This window comes from Otolemur garnettii, unplaced genomic scaffold (assembly GCF_000181295.1).
Source record: "Otolemur garnettii isolate 467f Iridium unplaced genomic scaffold, OtoGar3 scaffold00119, whole genome shotgun sequence".
Taxonomy (NCBI): domain Eukaryota; kingdom Metazoa; phylum Chordata; class Mammalia; order Primates; family Galagidae; genus Otolemur; species Otolemur garnettii.
Window position 1 is genome coordinate 1,558,438 of NW_003852514.1, and position 16,610 is coordinate 1,575,047.

Here is a 16,610-nt window from a genome sequence, read left to right on the forward strand (position 1 = left end):
CGATTCTTTTGCTTCAGCATCCCAAGTAGCTGGCGCCCATCACAATGCCTGGCTATCTGGTTTTTTTTGGTTGTAGTTGTCATTGTTTAGCAGACCCGGGTTGGATTCGAACCTGCCAGCTCCGGTGTATGTGGCTGGTGCCCTAGCCACTGACCTACAGGCACTGAACTTAGAACTTTTGTAACAAATTCATTCAAAACTCACACACTGAATTTAATTGTCATGTGTCTTCAGTCTTAGTTGCTCCTTTAAGAGGGCTTTTTTGTGACATTGACAGGAAAGATAGCCAAGCTAGCTGTTAGGTAAAACATTTGATAATATGGATTTGATTGTTTTCTTGTGATCACAATTTGATAAATCTAAAGAAATAGATAAAACATCAGTAATACACAGGATTTGGAGGTATTTAATGTTTAGCTAACCATAGGACTAGCTAAAGCAGCTTTCTCTTGGGGAGCAAGAATACTATCTAGATCAGTGGTTCTTAACCTTCCTAATGCCTCCTAATTCCACTACCCTTTAATATAGTTCCTCATGTTCTGGTGACCCCCAACTACAAAATTATTTTTGTTGCTACTTCATAATTGTAATTCTGTTATGAATTGTAATACAAATATCTCGTAGGCAGGATGTATTTTCATTGTTACAGAGGGGTCGTGACCCACAGGTTGAGAACCACTGATCTAAATGGTCATGTGTGCTTCTTGTTCTGTCACATCATGAGGAATATAATGTTATTTTGTTCCATCATTGATAGCGCTAACTTTGGTCAGTTGGTTTAGTTTGCCACATGAAATAATTGGTAAAACTATATCAAACGTATTTTCACTTAACATCTAAACTTTTTTAAAAGAAAGCAAAAGATGTCATTTTCAGTGAATTATAAATGTTAACATTTCCCCGTAGGTCACTTGCATTACCTATAACTGTATTTGGTAGAATACAAATAGCTAATCATTTTGACATGTACCAGTAGTCACATAAAAAATGCTCAGCAATTATTGTTTCTTTTTTCATCTTGAACTTATATTTACTCCCGCAAATTTTATCATAATGTATTAGGTTATTAAATATATGAAATGTCCAATTTCAAATCAGAAGTTTAGTTTATGATATTTCACACAAGAAGCAGTATAATTTATCAGTGTGCCTTAACTATCAACACAGTTTGCCATCTTAATGGTAGCTTGTGTGCCAGCAGTGTAGAAGCCTAGAGAGCAATTAATGAGTAGCAAAGAAATCACAAAAGGTGTTTTTCACAGTTTGTTGAAAATTGAATTTTTTTTCCTTGCAAGAAGTGGTCCAAAGCCTAGTTAGTAGTCAGTTAGTGCAAGATCTGGTGAATACAGTGAACGACAGAGGGTTTTCCAAGTCCAGCTTCTGCAGTTTGAGCAGTGTTGTTTATGTCCGAGTTTTCTAAACAAGATGATTGGCCTGTCTATATTAACCAATGTCAGCTGCTTAATCACAAGAATCCTCACCATTTCATCCATTTGGTTGCAGTAGACAATTGCTGTAATTAATTGGTTTTATGAAGCTGCAGTGGATAATACCAGTATTGGACCACTAAACAGATAGCATTAGCTTTTTTTGTTTTGTTTTTTTGTTTTTGAGACAGAGTTTCTCACTCTGTTGCCTTGAGTAGAGTGCTATGGCATCATAGCTCACAGCAACCCCAAACTCTTGGGGTCAAGAGATCCTCTTGCCTCAGCCTCCTGAGTAGTTGGGACTATAGGCGCCTGCCATAATGCCCAGCTAGTTTTTTTTCTATTTTTAGTTGAGGCGAAGTCTTGCTCTTGGTCAGGCTGGTCTTAAACTGCTGAGCTCAGGAGTCCATTTGCCTCAGCCTACCAAAGGGCTAGGAGAACAGGCATGAGCCACCCTGCCTGGCCCTCATTAGTTTTTTTTTTGATGAATATTTGGTTTTGGAGTATGATTTGGCACTTTATCCAACCATTGTGCCAAAAGCTTGCAGTTGTCTAAAATAAACCATTGCTCATTACATATTAACAAAGTTTAGAAATGGTTTGCCTTTATGTCACAACAGCAAGGAAAGGCAAGCCTTAAGATAATTTTGTTTATGATGTTCATTAATTCATGCAGAATCCATCTTCTTTACCTTGCTGATTTGTTTTAAGTGGTCCAGTATTTTTTAAATAGTAACATCAAACCTTGCTGCTAATTCACACGTAGGTTGAGATGGATTCGCTTCCACTACAGCTTTCAGCTCATCATTGTCCTCCTTGGACTCAGGTTGCCCACGTGGCTCATTTTCAAGATTAAAATCACCAGAATGGAACTTCTCAAACCCTCGAGGTATTGTGCATTCATTAGCCACATCCTTCCCAAACACTTTATTTGATATTTCAAGCTGTCTACACTGCATTGGTTCCATGATGCAACCCATATTCAAAAATATCTATGGTTTCACAAAAATTACTCTAAAAATCTTTCTTGAAAGATAATCATGAGCCAAAATGTATGTTTGAAAGAATGAGGGTGTGCTTTTATAATGAAATGAAACAAGAAATGTCAGAGATAGCAGCTCTCAAACTTAGTACTTAAGGAAATTGGACATTTCTTATTTAGAAACCTAATAACATGTTTATGCTTGAAAGTATTTTATTGATTGCTCTCTTGTGCTTCTTTAAAACATATATACATGTTTATAAATGGAAATTCAATTTTAAAACATTTCCTGTGACTGTAAAACTCTATTTTTTCTTGGTTAAATTGTCATTGCAAATATCAGTAATACTTATTTCAATTGGAAAAAAAATACTGAATTTTGTTGGAAGTACAACCTAATGAAAGAGTTAGTGCTGATATTTTCTGCCCAGGTAGTTGTATATATTGATTAATATTACTTATTCAGGAATAAGACATATTTTATATTTATAATTTAATTTTTGTTAAGCTTTCGCGAATGCAAGTAGTTTTGTCATAGTTACATCACTAAGCTCTTTGAACTCCTTCCATGTTATGTGTAAAAAGTCTTTCATCAAAGATGATAATAATGACCTTTCAGATGCCAACTTACTCTTTTTCCTTTAATTTTTAAAAAATTTATTTGTTTTTTTGAGACAGTCTTACTTTATCACGCTTGGTAGAGTGCTGTGGCATCATAGCTCACAGCAACCTCAAACTCTTGGGTTCAAGTGATTCACTTGCCTCAGCTACCCAGGTAGCTGGGACTACAGGCACCCACCATGATGCCTGGCTGTTTTTTTTTTTTTTTTTTTAAAGCTGAATGTTTTTATTTATTTATTTTTTGCATTTTTTGGCTGGGGCCGGGTTTGAACCTGCCACCTCTGGTATATGGGACCAGCGCCCTACTCCTCTGCCACAGGTGCCGCCCGATGCCTGGCTGTTTTTAGAGACTGGGTCTCGCTCTCGCTCAGGCCGGTGTTCAACTCCTGAGCACAAGCAATCCACCTGCCTCAGCCTCCCAGAGTGCTAGGATTATAGGCGTGAGCTTATAATCATCAATTTTTTTTTTTTTGATAGTAAAAACTTGGAGCCCAGGCATAGTGGCTTGTGAATATAATCCTAGCACTCAGGGAGGCTAAGGCAGAAGGACTGCTTGAGCTCACGAGTTAAGAGACCAGCAAGAGCAAGACGCTGTCTCTACTAAAATTAGAAAAGTTAGTCAGGTTTGTGATGGCACACGTGTCCTCCCAGCAGTTAGTAGAGGAGGATCCCTTGAGCCCAGGAGTTTGAGGTTGCAGTCAGTGATGATGAAACTACTGCCCTCTAGCTGGGACAACAGATTGAGATTATCTCCAAAAGAAAGAAAGAAAGGAAACCACATGTTCTGCAAAGGGATTTCTTATGCAGTCATTAATTTTTGTGGTCTTACCAAATGACCCCTAATACTTACTACTTTTCCTTTCACAGCACTTGTTTAATTCAGTATATCATAGTTAGAAAAGGTCAGGGAAACAACGTGTAGTTTTTTTTTTTTTTTTTTTTTTTGAGACAGAGCCTCAAGCTGTCCCCCTGGGTAGAGTGCCGTGGCATTACAGCTCACAGCAACCTCCAACTCCTGGGCTCAAGCGAGTCTCCTGCCTCCGCCTCCCAAGTAGCTGGGACCACAGGCGCCTGCCACAACACCCGGCTATTTTTTGGTTGCAGCCGTCATTGTTGTTTTGGCAGGTCCGGGCTGGGGATTCGAACCCGCCACCTTAGGTGTACGTGGCTGGCGCCTTAGCCGGTTGAGCTATAGGCGCCGAGCCAACAATGTGTAGTTTTAGTGCTACTTTGCTAGTCTGTTTTCTAAATTGTTACTACATTTTTAAAACAGTATTTTTGCCAAATCCTTGGAACTGTAGGTTTATTCTCTTTCCATTTATGCCATGTAACTTAATAAACTCTCCTATAAATTACTTAGGTAATGACTATGAAGAAAGACATGGTATTACTTTAGAAAATATGATGTCAGACAGTTAAGTTCACAAATTCATCCTAGAAAAAGTGCTACATACTCATTGCTGAATTCCACAGTGGTCACCTTTGAAGTCCCACTGGCCATCTGGTGACTGTAGTGCTACTCAGCAGTGAGGTACACAGCACTTCTTCTAGGATGAGTTCACAAACTTAATTGTCCAACCTTGTATATTTACTTCTACCTCATGAGGTAAATAGTAGTGTTAATCCCATTTTTAAAGATAAGGAAACTGAGGCATAGAGGTCAAGTTGCTTGCCTGATATGACACAGGAAGTAAGTGACTGAGCCAGCTTTTGAACCTTCAAGAAAGCACATATATTTTGGTCATCTGGTATACCTAAAAGAATAAGCATCATTAACCTATACTGTTTTAGCTATTTGTTGGATAATGTTTGTCTTTCCTAAAGATGACTATTGAGATCATCCATAAAGATTCTCTACCTTTAAATTGTGGGAGGAAACAACCACCCTTAATAGTGGATTTCTTTGCTTTGCTCTCAAAGGACCTTCTCACAAGAGCAGTGCATTCCCTGACAGGATGGAAAAAAGGGAATCACAGACACTCCAGATATTCCATTTCACAGTATTATGAAATAAATTCATAGTATCCCAACAGAGGTTAAGGCCCACAGCATATAATATGCACATACACAGAAAGGAAAGTCTTTGGTGGGTTTATGATGCCGTAAAGCTTCCCAGTATCAATATTTCAAATTGTCCCTTTGTTTGTTACTCCAGGAGGTTTTTACACGCTGAGGCAATGCACCATAGTAAGATGGCTGAGAGGTATGCCTTTGTTTTGTTTTTGGACCTCAGGTGCATAGACTTGATTTAATCATAATCTTTGTGTCACTCATCATTGGTCCATGCATGGCTCTCTTTTATTTATTTTAGTTACTTTAATTAGTTATTTTAAATAATGTTAAGCAGCCATGAACCTACCAAACAAAGCTAGAACCTTGAAAATAACCTATTTTAATCATATCATACCCCATCCCCTCCACCAACCTACCCCCTTGCCTTCCTCCCCTGAGGCTACCATCATCCCTGTTTTCTTTTATATATATTTTTTGTTGCCATCTATATGTACTCATAAAAAAGTTATATTTTAAAATTTTGGTTGTTTTTAATTTTATAAAAGGGTGTCATGCTGTTTGTAATCTTTTGGGAATGACCTTTTTATTTTGTTAATATTATATTGCTAAGATTCAACCATATTGTTGCATATGCCTTTATAACATGGGATAAGAGTAATTGTGAAAGAGGAGGTGTCAAAGAAGAACTTGCTTGAACGTACAGGCTATTCTTCTCAAAGCTCACTCTTAGGAAGGAGGACATATGGATATGGAAATTCCTTTAAAACAATTCCAGGTATATCCCCCTGAAGAGTCTTCATGTACCCCTAGAGGTAAACATATCCAAATTGAGGACTGCAGATATATATGACCAGGTGGGGGTATTTAAGGGAATTTGTAGATATTCTGGGCAAGTTTATTAACCTTTCCTAGCCTCGGGTTTCTTATCTTTAAAATAAATATAATAGTAATTTTCCATTGGATTTTTTTTAGGGTAAGAAGAAAATATAAATCAAATATTTATATCTTTCTTTAAGCAAAAATTATTCTCTAGTGTTGTCAGTTTTATGAAATTACATAAAGATAGAATTGTTTCAGAATTGGGGGTAATTTTGATAGTTGATAATTATCATAATTCTTTGTTGATGAATCATGAGCCTCTCTATGCCTGGATTACCTATTTTTTAAAAGTCATCTGTTGGCTCGGTGCCCGTAGCACAGTGGTTATGGCGTCAGCCACATACATTGAAGGGGGCAGGTTCTAACCAGCCCGGGCCAGCTAAACAACAGCTAAACAACTGCAACAAAAAATAGCAGGGCATTGTGGCGGGCACCTGTAGTCCCAGCTACTTGGGAGGCTGAGGCAAGAGAATCGCTTAAGCCCAAGAGTTTGAGGTTGCTGTGAGCTATGATATCATGGCACTCTACTGAGGGCGACATAGTGAGACTCTGTCTCCCCCCCCCAAAAAAAAAGGCATCTGTAGCATCTAGTTTAATTCTAGAGCATTTGTATATAAAAGCAAAGAGAGGGTGTAAAAAGTAAAATGCTTTTACTATAAAGTTTTCCACAAATGTTATCTTTTATCCAGTATCTAGCTTCTGCAAATGGCATATTTTTCTGCCTTATTTTTCATGTCTTATTTAATGTATTATAATAAGAATTGGCTTTAAAAGATTACATCAACAATATTAGTAGCCTACATTTATGAATTTATATTCTTCATTTATAATTTTGATGAATGATTAGTTATTGATTATTCAGAAGCAAAAGAAAAACTGTCTATCAAGGTGAAACCCTGAAGGAGATAAGGCATCAAGGATGATTTTTCTGGAGGAGTTTTACAAAGTCTATATATGAAGTCTTCAAGAATTAGTTAGGGTGAGAGGGTGATATTGGTGCTGCATAGTAACTTTAGTTGTTTTTTTTTTTTTATGAGAAATGCCATTCACAACTTAATTTTTTTTTTTTAGCCTTCCTTTATGGCAAGATTGTCATGAGTTGTGGAGTAAAAAACGAAGAAGACAGAAGCAGATGGGCATGACCGATGACGTTTCTACAATTAAAGCCCCCAGAAAGGACTTGTCTCTGGGCTTGGATGACAGCAGAACTAACACACCACAGGGTGTACTGCCGTCTTCACAACTGAAATCTCAGGGCAACTCAAATGTAGCACCTGGTCAGTAATGCTTCCATGGGTTGATTTTGTTCATATTGTTTTATGGTAGTGTTGATCATATTGCTCTAGTTTGTTTAAAGCAGCTTATGGCTAACTAATGAAAGTTAAGTTTTATTCACTGAACTGGAAATTTCATTGTATGTTTTTGCTATTGGCACCACAATTTTAAGAAATCTCAAGGAAAGATAACTTATAAAGCAGCATCACATTACCTGTGCTTGGTGATTGGTCACATTTCCCTATTTCCCTCTTGTTCCTAGTGTGGGAATCATTAGGTCTTTCACTAACACTACTTTCACTGAGGCTCAGCATTCAGTGTCTACAGGAGTAGGAAGAAAGATATTCCTCTCATAGGAATATTGCCAAAAATCATAATGGAAGCTCTTTTATACCATTTACAATGTCCTCAGGTCATTCTTAGTGTCATATATTTCCCCCATTATACTAGAGATTCTCAAAGATTAGAATCTGGTATTTGTGCCAAAAATGACTTTAAAATATGAAAAAGGGTATTTTATATATAGTTATTATTTTGGGAAAACTTTAATTTCTTCCTTTGACCCCATCTGTCATAAAACTAAGCTTATTGATAAGAAGTCAACTCTCAATGTTGTCAAAAGTCTTAGAAATCATTTCATTTGGTTCGGTGCCTGTGGCTCAAGCGGCTAAGGCACCACCTGCATATATCTGAGCTGGCTGGTTTGAATCCAGCCCAGGCCTGGGGCCTGCCAAATAACAATGACAGCTGCAACCAAAAACTAGCCAGGTGTTGTGGCGGGGCACCTGTAGTCCCAGCTACTTGGGAGGTGGAGGCAGGAAAATCGCTTGAGCCCAGGAGTTGGAGGTTGCTGTGAGCTGTGATGCCATAGCACTCTACCCAGGGGGACAACTTGAGGCTCTGTCTCAAAAAAAAAAAAAAAAAAAAAAAAAAAAAAAATTTCATTTAATTAGCAGCTTTTTTTGAAAAATGAAGTCTACTTCCTCATTTTTTGCCTCTAGAATCCAGAAACATTCAGCTTTGGTTTAAGTTTCTATGAAGACAGAGACTAATATAAAAATAAATGTGTATATCTGTACACATGTGCACATAGGTGGTGGTTTACTAAACAAAGAAATAACTAGCATTTACTAAGAGTAAATATTGATAAGATAATTAAAACAGATCTGTGGATCAGATTGAACTTTGGTGGTTGAGAAAGACTGCCATTAATGCTGATAGTCTGCAGGGTTATATTTAACTTTGAGTAGACTTCATATTTAAAGTGCTTATACTTTCAAACCAAGGCCAGTTGTATCTGTTGTTCAGAAACCTTCTTTCCTGAAATAGTGATTTCCTCTTATACATGAAAATATTTAATACACACATAGATTTGCAGAACGTATCTGTTTTCCACCATGAGAACTATCTATATTAAGTATTATTTCTATTCATGTTAGAAACATAAACTTTGGCCACACCTATAATCCTAGCACTCTAAAGAGGCCAAGGTGAAGAGATTGAGCTCAGGAGTTCAAGACCAGCCTGAACAAGAGTGAGACCCCCATCTCAACTAAAAATATGTAGAAAAAATTAGTTGAGCTTGACGGCACCTGCCTGTAGTCCCAGCTGTTTGGGATGCTTGAACCCACAAGTGTGAGGTTGCAGTGAGCTATGATAATGTCACTACATTCTGGTTGAGGTGGCAGAGTTGGACACTCCCTCCCATCACAATATATATGTATATATAAATTTACATATTTTTTATATATAAGTAAAATTTGGAAAAGGCTAAGTGAAGCAATGTAAGTTTTCTTAATTTGTGTTTTGACATGGCAGTTGAGAAGACAGTAAGTTTGGATAGTGGTCCCACTATTGTCATATTTAACAAGACTGTCACGTCTTTATTTCTGCTCTTTGTGGAACTGATGTTCTTAATATACTAGCAAACTTAGTAAAATTAAAGGATAGTTATTTCATTCTGTTTTAGCTGGTAAAAAATTAACTGCCATGGCTGGGTACCATGGCTTACAGCTGATATCCTAGCACTCTGGGAGGCCAAGGCAGGTGGATTGCCTAAACTCAGGACTTTGAGACCAGCCTGAGCAAAAGCTAGGCATTGTGGCAGGCAACTGTCTCTCAGCTATTCAGGAGGCTGAGACGGGGGGGATCCATTGAGCCCAGGGGTTGACATTGCTGTGAGCTATGACGCCTCTGCTCTCTACCAAGGGTGACAAATAGAGACTCTGTCTCAACAACATAAAAAAATTAACTGCCCTTTGTGGGTTTACTTTGCTGTTACTTTGTTCTGACTTATTTTACAACCCTATTGATGAAGAGTTTTGTTTTTCTTTAAAAAAAACCTGTTGCTATAAGAAATAAGAATTTCTTAAAAAAAAAAAAAACTGTTGCTATTAAGAAATGAGAATTCTGCTTTTTTGAAATAGGGATGAATCTCTGCTCCATAAGTATCTTCACCCCTTTTGCAAAAGAGACACCTTCTTTAAAGAGTCCTTTCCTAACAGGGAAGTGAAAAGGAAAATGAGAAATAAATGGCTTTGGGGGTTATAACAAACAAACATGGTTTCTTTCTTTCTTTTTTTTTTTTTTCCTGAGAGGCAGTCTCAAGCTGTTGCTCTGGGTGGAGTACTGTGGCATCACAGCTCACAGCAACCTCAAACTTCTGGGTCCAAGTGATTCTCTTGCCTCAGCCTCCCAGGTAGCTGGGACTACAGGTGCTCACCAAAACGCCCAGCTATTTTTTAGCCTGGGCTAGATTCAAGCTTTGGTATATGTGGCTGGCGCCCTAGCCACCTGAGCTGTAGCCACCACACCAGGTTTCTTTCTTTTTTTTTTCTTTGAGACACATTCTCACTTTGTCACCCTAGGTAGAGTGCTGTGGTGTCATAGCTCACAGCAACCTCAAACTCATGGGCTCAAGCAATCCTCTTGTCTGAGCTTCCTGAGTAGCTGGGACTATAGGCACCTGCCACAATGCCCGGCTATTTTTAGAGATGAGGTCTCGCTCTTGGTCAGGCTGGTCTCCAACTCTGGAGCTCAAGCAGTCTGCCTGCTTCGGCCTCCTGGAGTGCTAGGATTATAAGCGTCAGTTACCGCGCCCTGTGGTTTCTTATTAATGTTTGTGGGTAATAAGAGGAACTTAAAAAAAACTTAAGAGTTTCTCTTCTATTAAATTGTTATCTGTGTTTTGGGGAATTGCTTATTACTGTTATATATAGTATTACATTCGAGCCTTATGATGACACATGATTCAGGTAAGCTTGCAAAAGAACCTGTGTAAATCATCCCAAGTCTAAACTGAAAGTAGAAAAAGAATCTGTTTTACTGACATTTATGCATACGATAAGCATGTTTCTGTAGGCATTCCTAACTTACCAAAGTGACTAAACTTAAAGGAATTTGAGTATAAATACAGGCATTTTATCATCATTTTGCAGACATTAGTCTGCAGAACATCCTAGTTTAGTGCAAAGATTAGGTTCTTGGATAGTAACTTTTTTTTTAGAGAAACAGTTCAGTGTAGTAGTTAAGTGCTCAGATTCTGGAACTAGAATACCTGAGTTCAAACCTCACCTCTGCCACTTATAGAATTGTAACCTTTGGCAAGTTTCTTATACTCTCTGGGTGTCAGTTTCTTCTCGGCAAAATGAGATTAACAATAGAACTGACTTTATAAGGTGGTTGTGAGGAATAAAGGATATAATATGCTTAGAAAGTACCTAACACTCTGTGTTAGCCATCACCGTCATCATCATCAATTTCCCATTCAAAAGGTGCTATTTTCTGGGCAAATCTGAAGCATTGATTTTTAGTGTTAGTCTTGATTTTCCTTTTGAAGTATTTACTCCTAAAGGTGATTTATTCAAAATTGATGGCAGTTCTTTTTTCTGTGCTTTATGTGCAGGGTACATCTTCACTGTACATGATAATATTTAACTAAAGACTTCCTTTCACAGTATTTCCTAAACACTCTCCCTCAAATGTGTTTCAATATGGTAATACAGAGCCATTATGGAGTGGGAGGAGCTGTGAATGATGGCAGCCATAATCAATACAAATTTTATCTTTAGTAAAAACAGGCCCTGGACAGCAGTTAAACCACAGTGAATTGGCAATTCTCCTAAACCTACTACAGTCTAAAAGTGTTAATTTGGCTGATTTTGTCTGCTTGTTGAACATTAAGGTAAATTCTGAGACTCAGTAGCATCTAAATAAAATAAACCTTCCTACTGGAATTTTGGCAACAGGTGAAAAACAGACAGATCCATCAACACCACAACAGGAGTCTTCGAAACCTTTGGGAGGAATTCAGCCTTCTCAGACCATGCAGCCTAAAGTGGAGACTGACGCTGCCCAGGCAGCTGTCCAGAGTGCATTTGCTGTTCTCTTGACTCAGTTAATAAAGGCTCAGCAGTCAAAGCAGAAAGATGTGCTACTAGAGGAGAGGGAAAATGGATCAGGACATGAAGCATCATTACAACTCAGGCCACTTCCAGAACCTAGCACTCCGGTATCGGGTGAGTATGCAAATACCAGACTGCTAACCCAGCTGCATTCATTATCTTCCTGCTATTGTTGATTATCTGTAATGTGTATTATTCAGTGACACTGCTAGGAGAGGCCAGAAAATTTTCAGGCTACTGGTTATAAGTTGGTTTCCTACTCTGTTTACTCCCTAGAATGATTTCTTCAACAAATTATCCATGTGAAATATGTGTGTAACTCACTATGAGTGCTATAGATTTCTAATGTAAGCCTATGATTAAGAAATAGTCTTCAAGGGTGGTGCCTGTGGCTCAAAGGAGTAGGGCAATGGCCCCATATGCCGGAGGTGGCGGGTTCAAACCCAGCCCCAGCCAAAAACTGCAAAAAGATAAAATAAAAGAAATAGTCTTCAAGGGCTAGGCATGGTGGCTCACACCTGTAATCCTAGCACTGGGGAGGCTGAGATGGGAGGATCACCAGAGCTCATAGGTTCAAGGCCAGCCTGAGCATGAGCAAGACCCCCCCTCTCAAAAAAAATAGCTCGGCATTGTGGTGGGCACCTATAGTCGCAGCTACTTGGGTGGCTGAGGTAAGAGAATTTCTTAAGCACAAGAGTTTGAGGTTACTGTGAGCTGTGATACCACGGCACTTTACCTAGGGTGACCAAATGAGACTGTCTCAAAAAAAAAAAAAAAAGAAAGAGTCTTCTACTCCAAATAGAAAAGGAGTCTTGACCAAGGCATAAACTTTTTGTATACAGTAGCTTTTGTTCCTCTGCAGACAAATAGGTATATGTGAAGTACCTTTGAGAAGCCAAATAAAATAAAAATTTTTAGTTACCATAGACTTATTTTAAATGTTAGCAGGCAATATTAGTTCTTGTAAGCCTTTTTCTTTTTCACTGAACATTTTGCAGAGATGGAACTTCCAACTGCTTTTAGGAGTACTTGTAGGGACACATTGACTACATTGGATATTTACTTTTCCAGGGAAACTTTCAACTCTATTTTTTGCTTTGTTTCACTTAGGGCAAGATGACCTCATCCCACACCAAGATATGAGGATATTGGAGCTAACACCGGAGCCAGACCGGCCTCGAATTCTGCCTCCTGATCAGCGACCTCCTGAACCTCCTGAACCACCACCAGTCACTGAGGAAGACCTGGATTATCGGACAGAAAACCAGCATGTACCCACCACCAGTTCTTCATTAACTGACCCTCATGCTGGAGTGAAAGCAGCCCTGTTACAGCTGCTTGCTCAGCATCAGCCCCAGGATGATTCCAAAAGAGAAAGTGGTATTGATTATCAAGCAGGAGACACGTACGTGCCCACTTCAGACTACAAGGACAACTTTGGATCTTCCTCTTTCTCTTCTGCTCCTTATGTTAGCAATGATGGTTTAGGAAGCAGTTCTGCTCCACCATTGGAACAACGTAGCTTCATTGGAAACTCAGATATTCAGTCTTTGGATAACTACAGTACTGCTTCATCTCATTCTGGTGGTCCAGCTCAGCCTTCTGCCTTTTCTGAGTCATTTCCCAGTTCAGTAGCTGGATATGGAGACATTTACCTCAATGCTGGTCCCATGTTGTTTAGTGGAGACAAGGACCATAGATTTGAATATAGCCATGGTCCTATTGCAGTCCTGGCAAACAGCCGTGATCCTTCCACCGGGCCAGAGAGTACTCATCCTTTGCCAGCAAAGATGCACAACTATAACTATGGTGGCAACTTACAGGAAAATCCAGGTGGCCCTGGCCTTATGCATGGACAGACTTGGACTTCTCCTGCCCAAGGACCTGGATATCCACAAGGATATAGGGGACACATTAGCACATCAACTGGCAGAGGTAGAGGCAGAGGGTTACCATACTGAGTATCTGTTTTTCCTCAGGCACATCATTTTTATCTGGAAAGACTTTTCTAGCTGCAATTTAAGGCAGCAATCCAAGAGACTTGAATAATATTAATTCAACAACAGCTTTATTTTTATGTGGAGAAGGGTCTTGCATACAATAGTTTAAAAAAAGACAAAAAAAAAACTTTGCTTAAATTCATGCTGTTCTAAAACTAGATCTATTGTTGTACATCTTCACAAATTCTAGTTAACAATTTTATTTTGTATTCTCGCAGTTTTAAGTGGATGCTAGGGACATAAGCCTTTTATGGCCCTCTTGCAGATCTTCTGAACTATGCACATTTGTGCTTTTTTTGTAAGTTTGGACCAACTTTTATGTAACAAACATCCCCTCCCCCCCTTCCAGTTTTACAACAATCAGAAAGGGCACTGATTTATTTGGTATTTTTCTTTTTACAAAGCTACCTTTAGTCAAAGGTCACTGTCAGTCTTTGCACTTGCTTTCAGTGTTATTGTGAAAGGTGTACTTTGTGCTCATTTCAGAAAATAAAACACAACCTTTCTCTTGATGCAACAGTTTTATAAAAAAAATGGTCAATGTTATTTTTGTTTTGTTTTGCAGACTACCATAGCCTAGCGAAATGCAAATGAAATAGTGGGTTTTATATGAAAATTATGGGGAGGGTGGGGAGGGTAAGTAAGTGCCTTAACAGGTAAGCTTAAGGTCTGAAAAAGTAGTTAACCTTTACCCCATTTGTCATTTAAAGGGAATCAATGCATTGAAGAGGCAGGAAGTTGTTTAGTTTTCAGGGGGTGCCTGTTTAGTTCCTGTTAGGTCCATTCCCTCTGCCTATTACACTTTCTCCTTTTCTGCCTGTCTTTGGGCTGTGTTACCTCTCATTACCACCTTCTCTTGCTAGGGGAGTGAGAGCAAAGAAAGGGAGTAGAACTGCAATCAGTACCTTTCATTACTTTGGAGAAGTTCTAAAATGTTTTGTCATTTTGAAAGTAATAGCTAAAGGAGAATTTTAGAGTACCATTTCCTTTCAGGCTACCAATATAGTCTCTGTTTCCATTTACCATGGAAATCGGAGGGCAAGGGTTAATTAATAACAATATGCAGAATTTACAGAATTAAAATTAACAGGAAGAGGGGTGGCAAATACCATATTTTAAGTTATGCAATTGCCATTTTAAGAACAAGTCAACTCAGTTTGCTTTATAACTAGAAACATTGCCTAGATTGAATTTATTAAAGCAAAAAGAAAAAGTAGGGAGAACCGCTTGTCTTACTTCCTGTCATTTTCTGTGAAGTTTATTATGACTTCTATCAGTCTTAGAGCAACTTTAGTTCCTTTTAGCTTTTCTTTTTTAATTATTAAAGAATGGAATAACCCTTATGTGAAATGTAATGGTGTCAAGACTCACCACCTTGCGTGCACACATTCACACATACACAATTACAGTAATTCTAGAAAGGAACCAAAGGTAAAAAGCCAGTGTTTCCATTATCACTAAATGGAAAAATAGACTCTGGAAATTAGTTGTGCCAACTAACCATTTTGTTACAACTGTTCTCGTAATTTTTTTTTTTTTTAAATTGGGGTCTTAAATTGGAACAACTGTTAGAGAATGGAAATTGCTCCAGTTCTAAAGCCAGTTAACCCTGTACCCTCTATCTTACTTGTTAACCTTCATTTCAAAACATTATGTGGGAAGTATTATAGTTTTATAGGTTGGTGACAGTAAGAATATTTTAAAGAGAATAACTTACAATTTTACTACCATAAAATGAGTTGATACCTGTTGACCATTTATTTTTTGTTGGGGAAAAAGAAAGGAATGGAAGAAATAATTATTTTGCTTTAATTTGAATATTGATTACTAGTAACTTAATAAAACTACATTTCAGAAGGTGATGAAATATTTTGAAGTTTAGCAAAATTTAGCTACGATATCCAGGTATCTGAAATTTTAATATGGTGAGTCTTAGAGCTTTAGACTTTCCTATAAGTGACAGTATCTAAGTTATTAATAGTCACATTTGATAATTCTGCTGATCATAAGCAGCTAACCTAAAATTGAAGATATTTATGTGACATGAATAGCCTGTGTTTTAAAAATTAAATATTTTATATAAAATTGAACTGTGTTTGGATAGTTTTTCTAATTAAACATTTCAGCTACATATTTATATTGGGAGAGTGGCCGGGAGGACAGGGAAATTACTGCTTTGAAATTGAAAAATGAAACCATACCTTCCAATATTATCCTAAGACAGCATTGCTTGTGAGACATACCAATATTTTAGTACCACTTAGAAGAAAAAATGTTGCCAATTAAGCCACAACACAATGCTAAGATGCCATCAATTATAAGATACGTCTCAGATTCAGAGAGATTGTACGAAAGAATGTTTCATAATTGATGAAATATGGTAGTAAAAAATCTTATTGTATCCCTCCATAACAATACAGTGAATTTGGATTAATAAAAAGAGTAGGGTTGGGAAATCTCTAGTTCTGTAGGTTGTAATGACTACAGTAATCACTGTATTTTTGAATGAGATCTAAGGAATATAAAAGAGGTATTCTGTGAAGGGGCAAGTAAGTCAGATTGCAAATCAGAAAATGAAAATAGAAGAGACAGACCTACCAATAAGAAAATACTTCATCGTCCATGTGAAATTTCCTTTTGTGTTTCTAGAAACAGCAATTTTTTCCTGCATGCAACTCAGTATGTTTCCCAAGTCTTCAGTCCATAATTTGTTAAATTAGCTGGAGTCACCATGAAATTTAAAATACCAATTTTAAGGGAGTTTATTGATTAAAATAGTTTGTGGAATGTGAATTAAGGTGATAATTTGGCTGTGATTCAGTGCTTCATTTTGTTAGCAAATACATATTTATTGAGTGCCTACAACTTCCTAGTTACTATTCTAGTCTTTAGGATCCATGAAGGTGAAAGGCATTAGTCATATTTCTGGGGGCCTGATAGAGCAGGATATTTAAAATGTCTGGGGAAGTGAGTGTTATTTCTACTTTCAGCTGTATCTAAACTGCACTAA

The 16,610-nt window shown here is 37.8% G+C and overlaps 1 protein-coding gene and 1 pseudogene across 1 annotated transcript in view; one reads left to right on the forward strand and one right to left on the reverse strand.

Moving 5' to 3' along the window:
• Window positions 1–15,690, forward strand: part of CDK13 (cyclin dependent kinase 13) — a 128,464-nt gene extending 112,774 nt beyond the window's left edge. Inside the window, exons 12-14 of the mRNA XM_003797542.3 lie at window positions 6,994–7,199; window positions 11,445–11,714; window positions 12,711–15,690. Coding sequence (XP_003797590.1) covers window positions 6,994–7,199; window positions 11,445–11,714; window positions 12,711–13,561 — 1,327 coding nt within the window. The 3' untranslated portion in view covers window positions 13,562–15,690. The remainder of the gene's footprint in view (window positions 1–6,993; window positions 7,200–11,444; window positions 11,715–12,710) is intronic.
• Window positions 5,253–5,314, reverse strand: LOC111727721 (annotated as a pseudogene).
• Window positions 15,691–16,610: the final 920 nt, after the last annotated feature.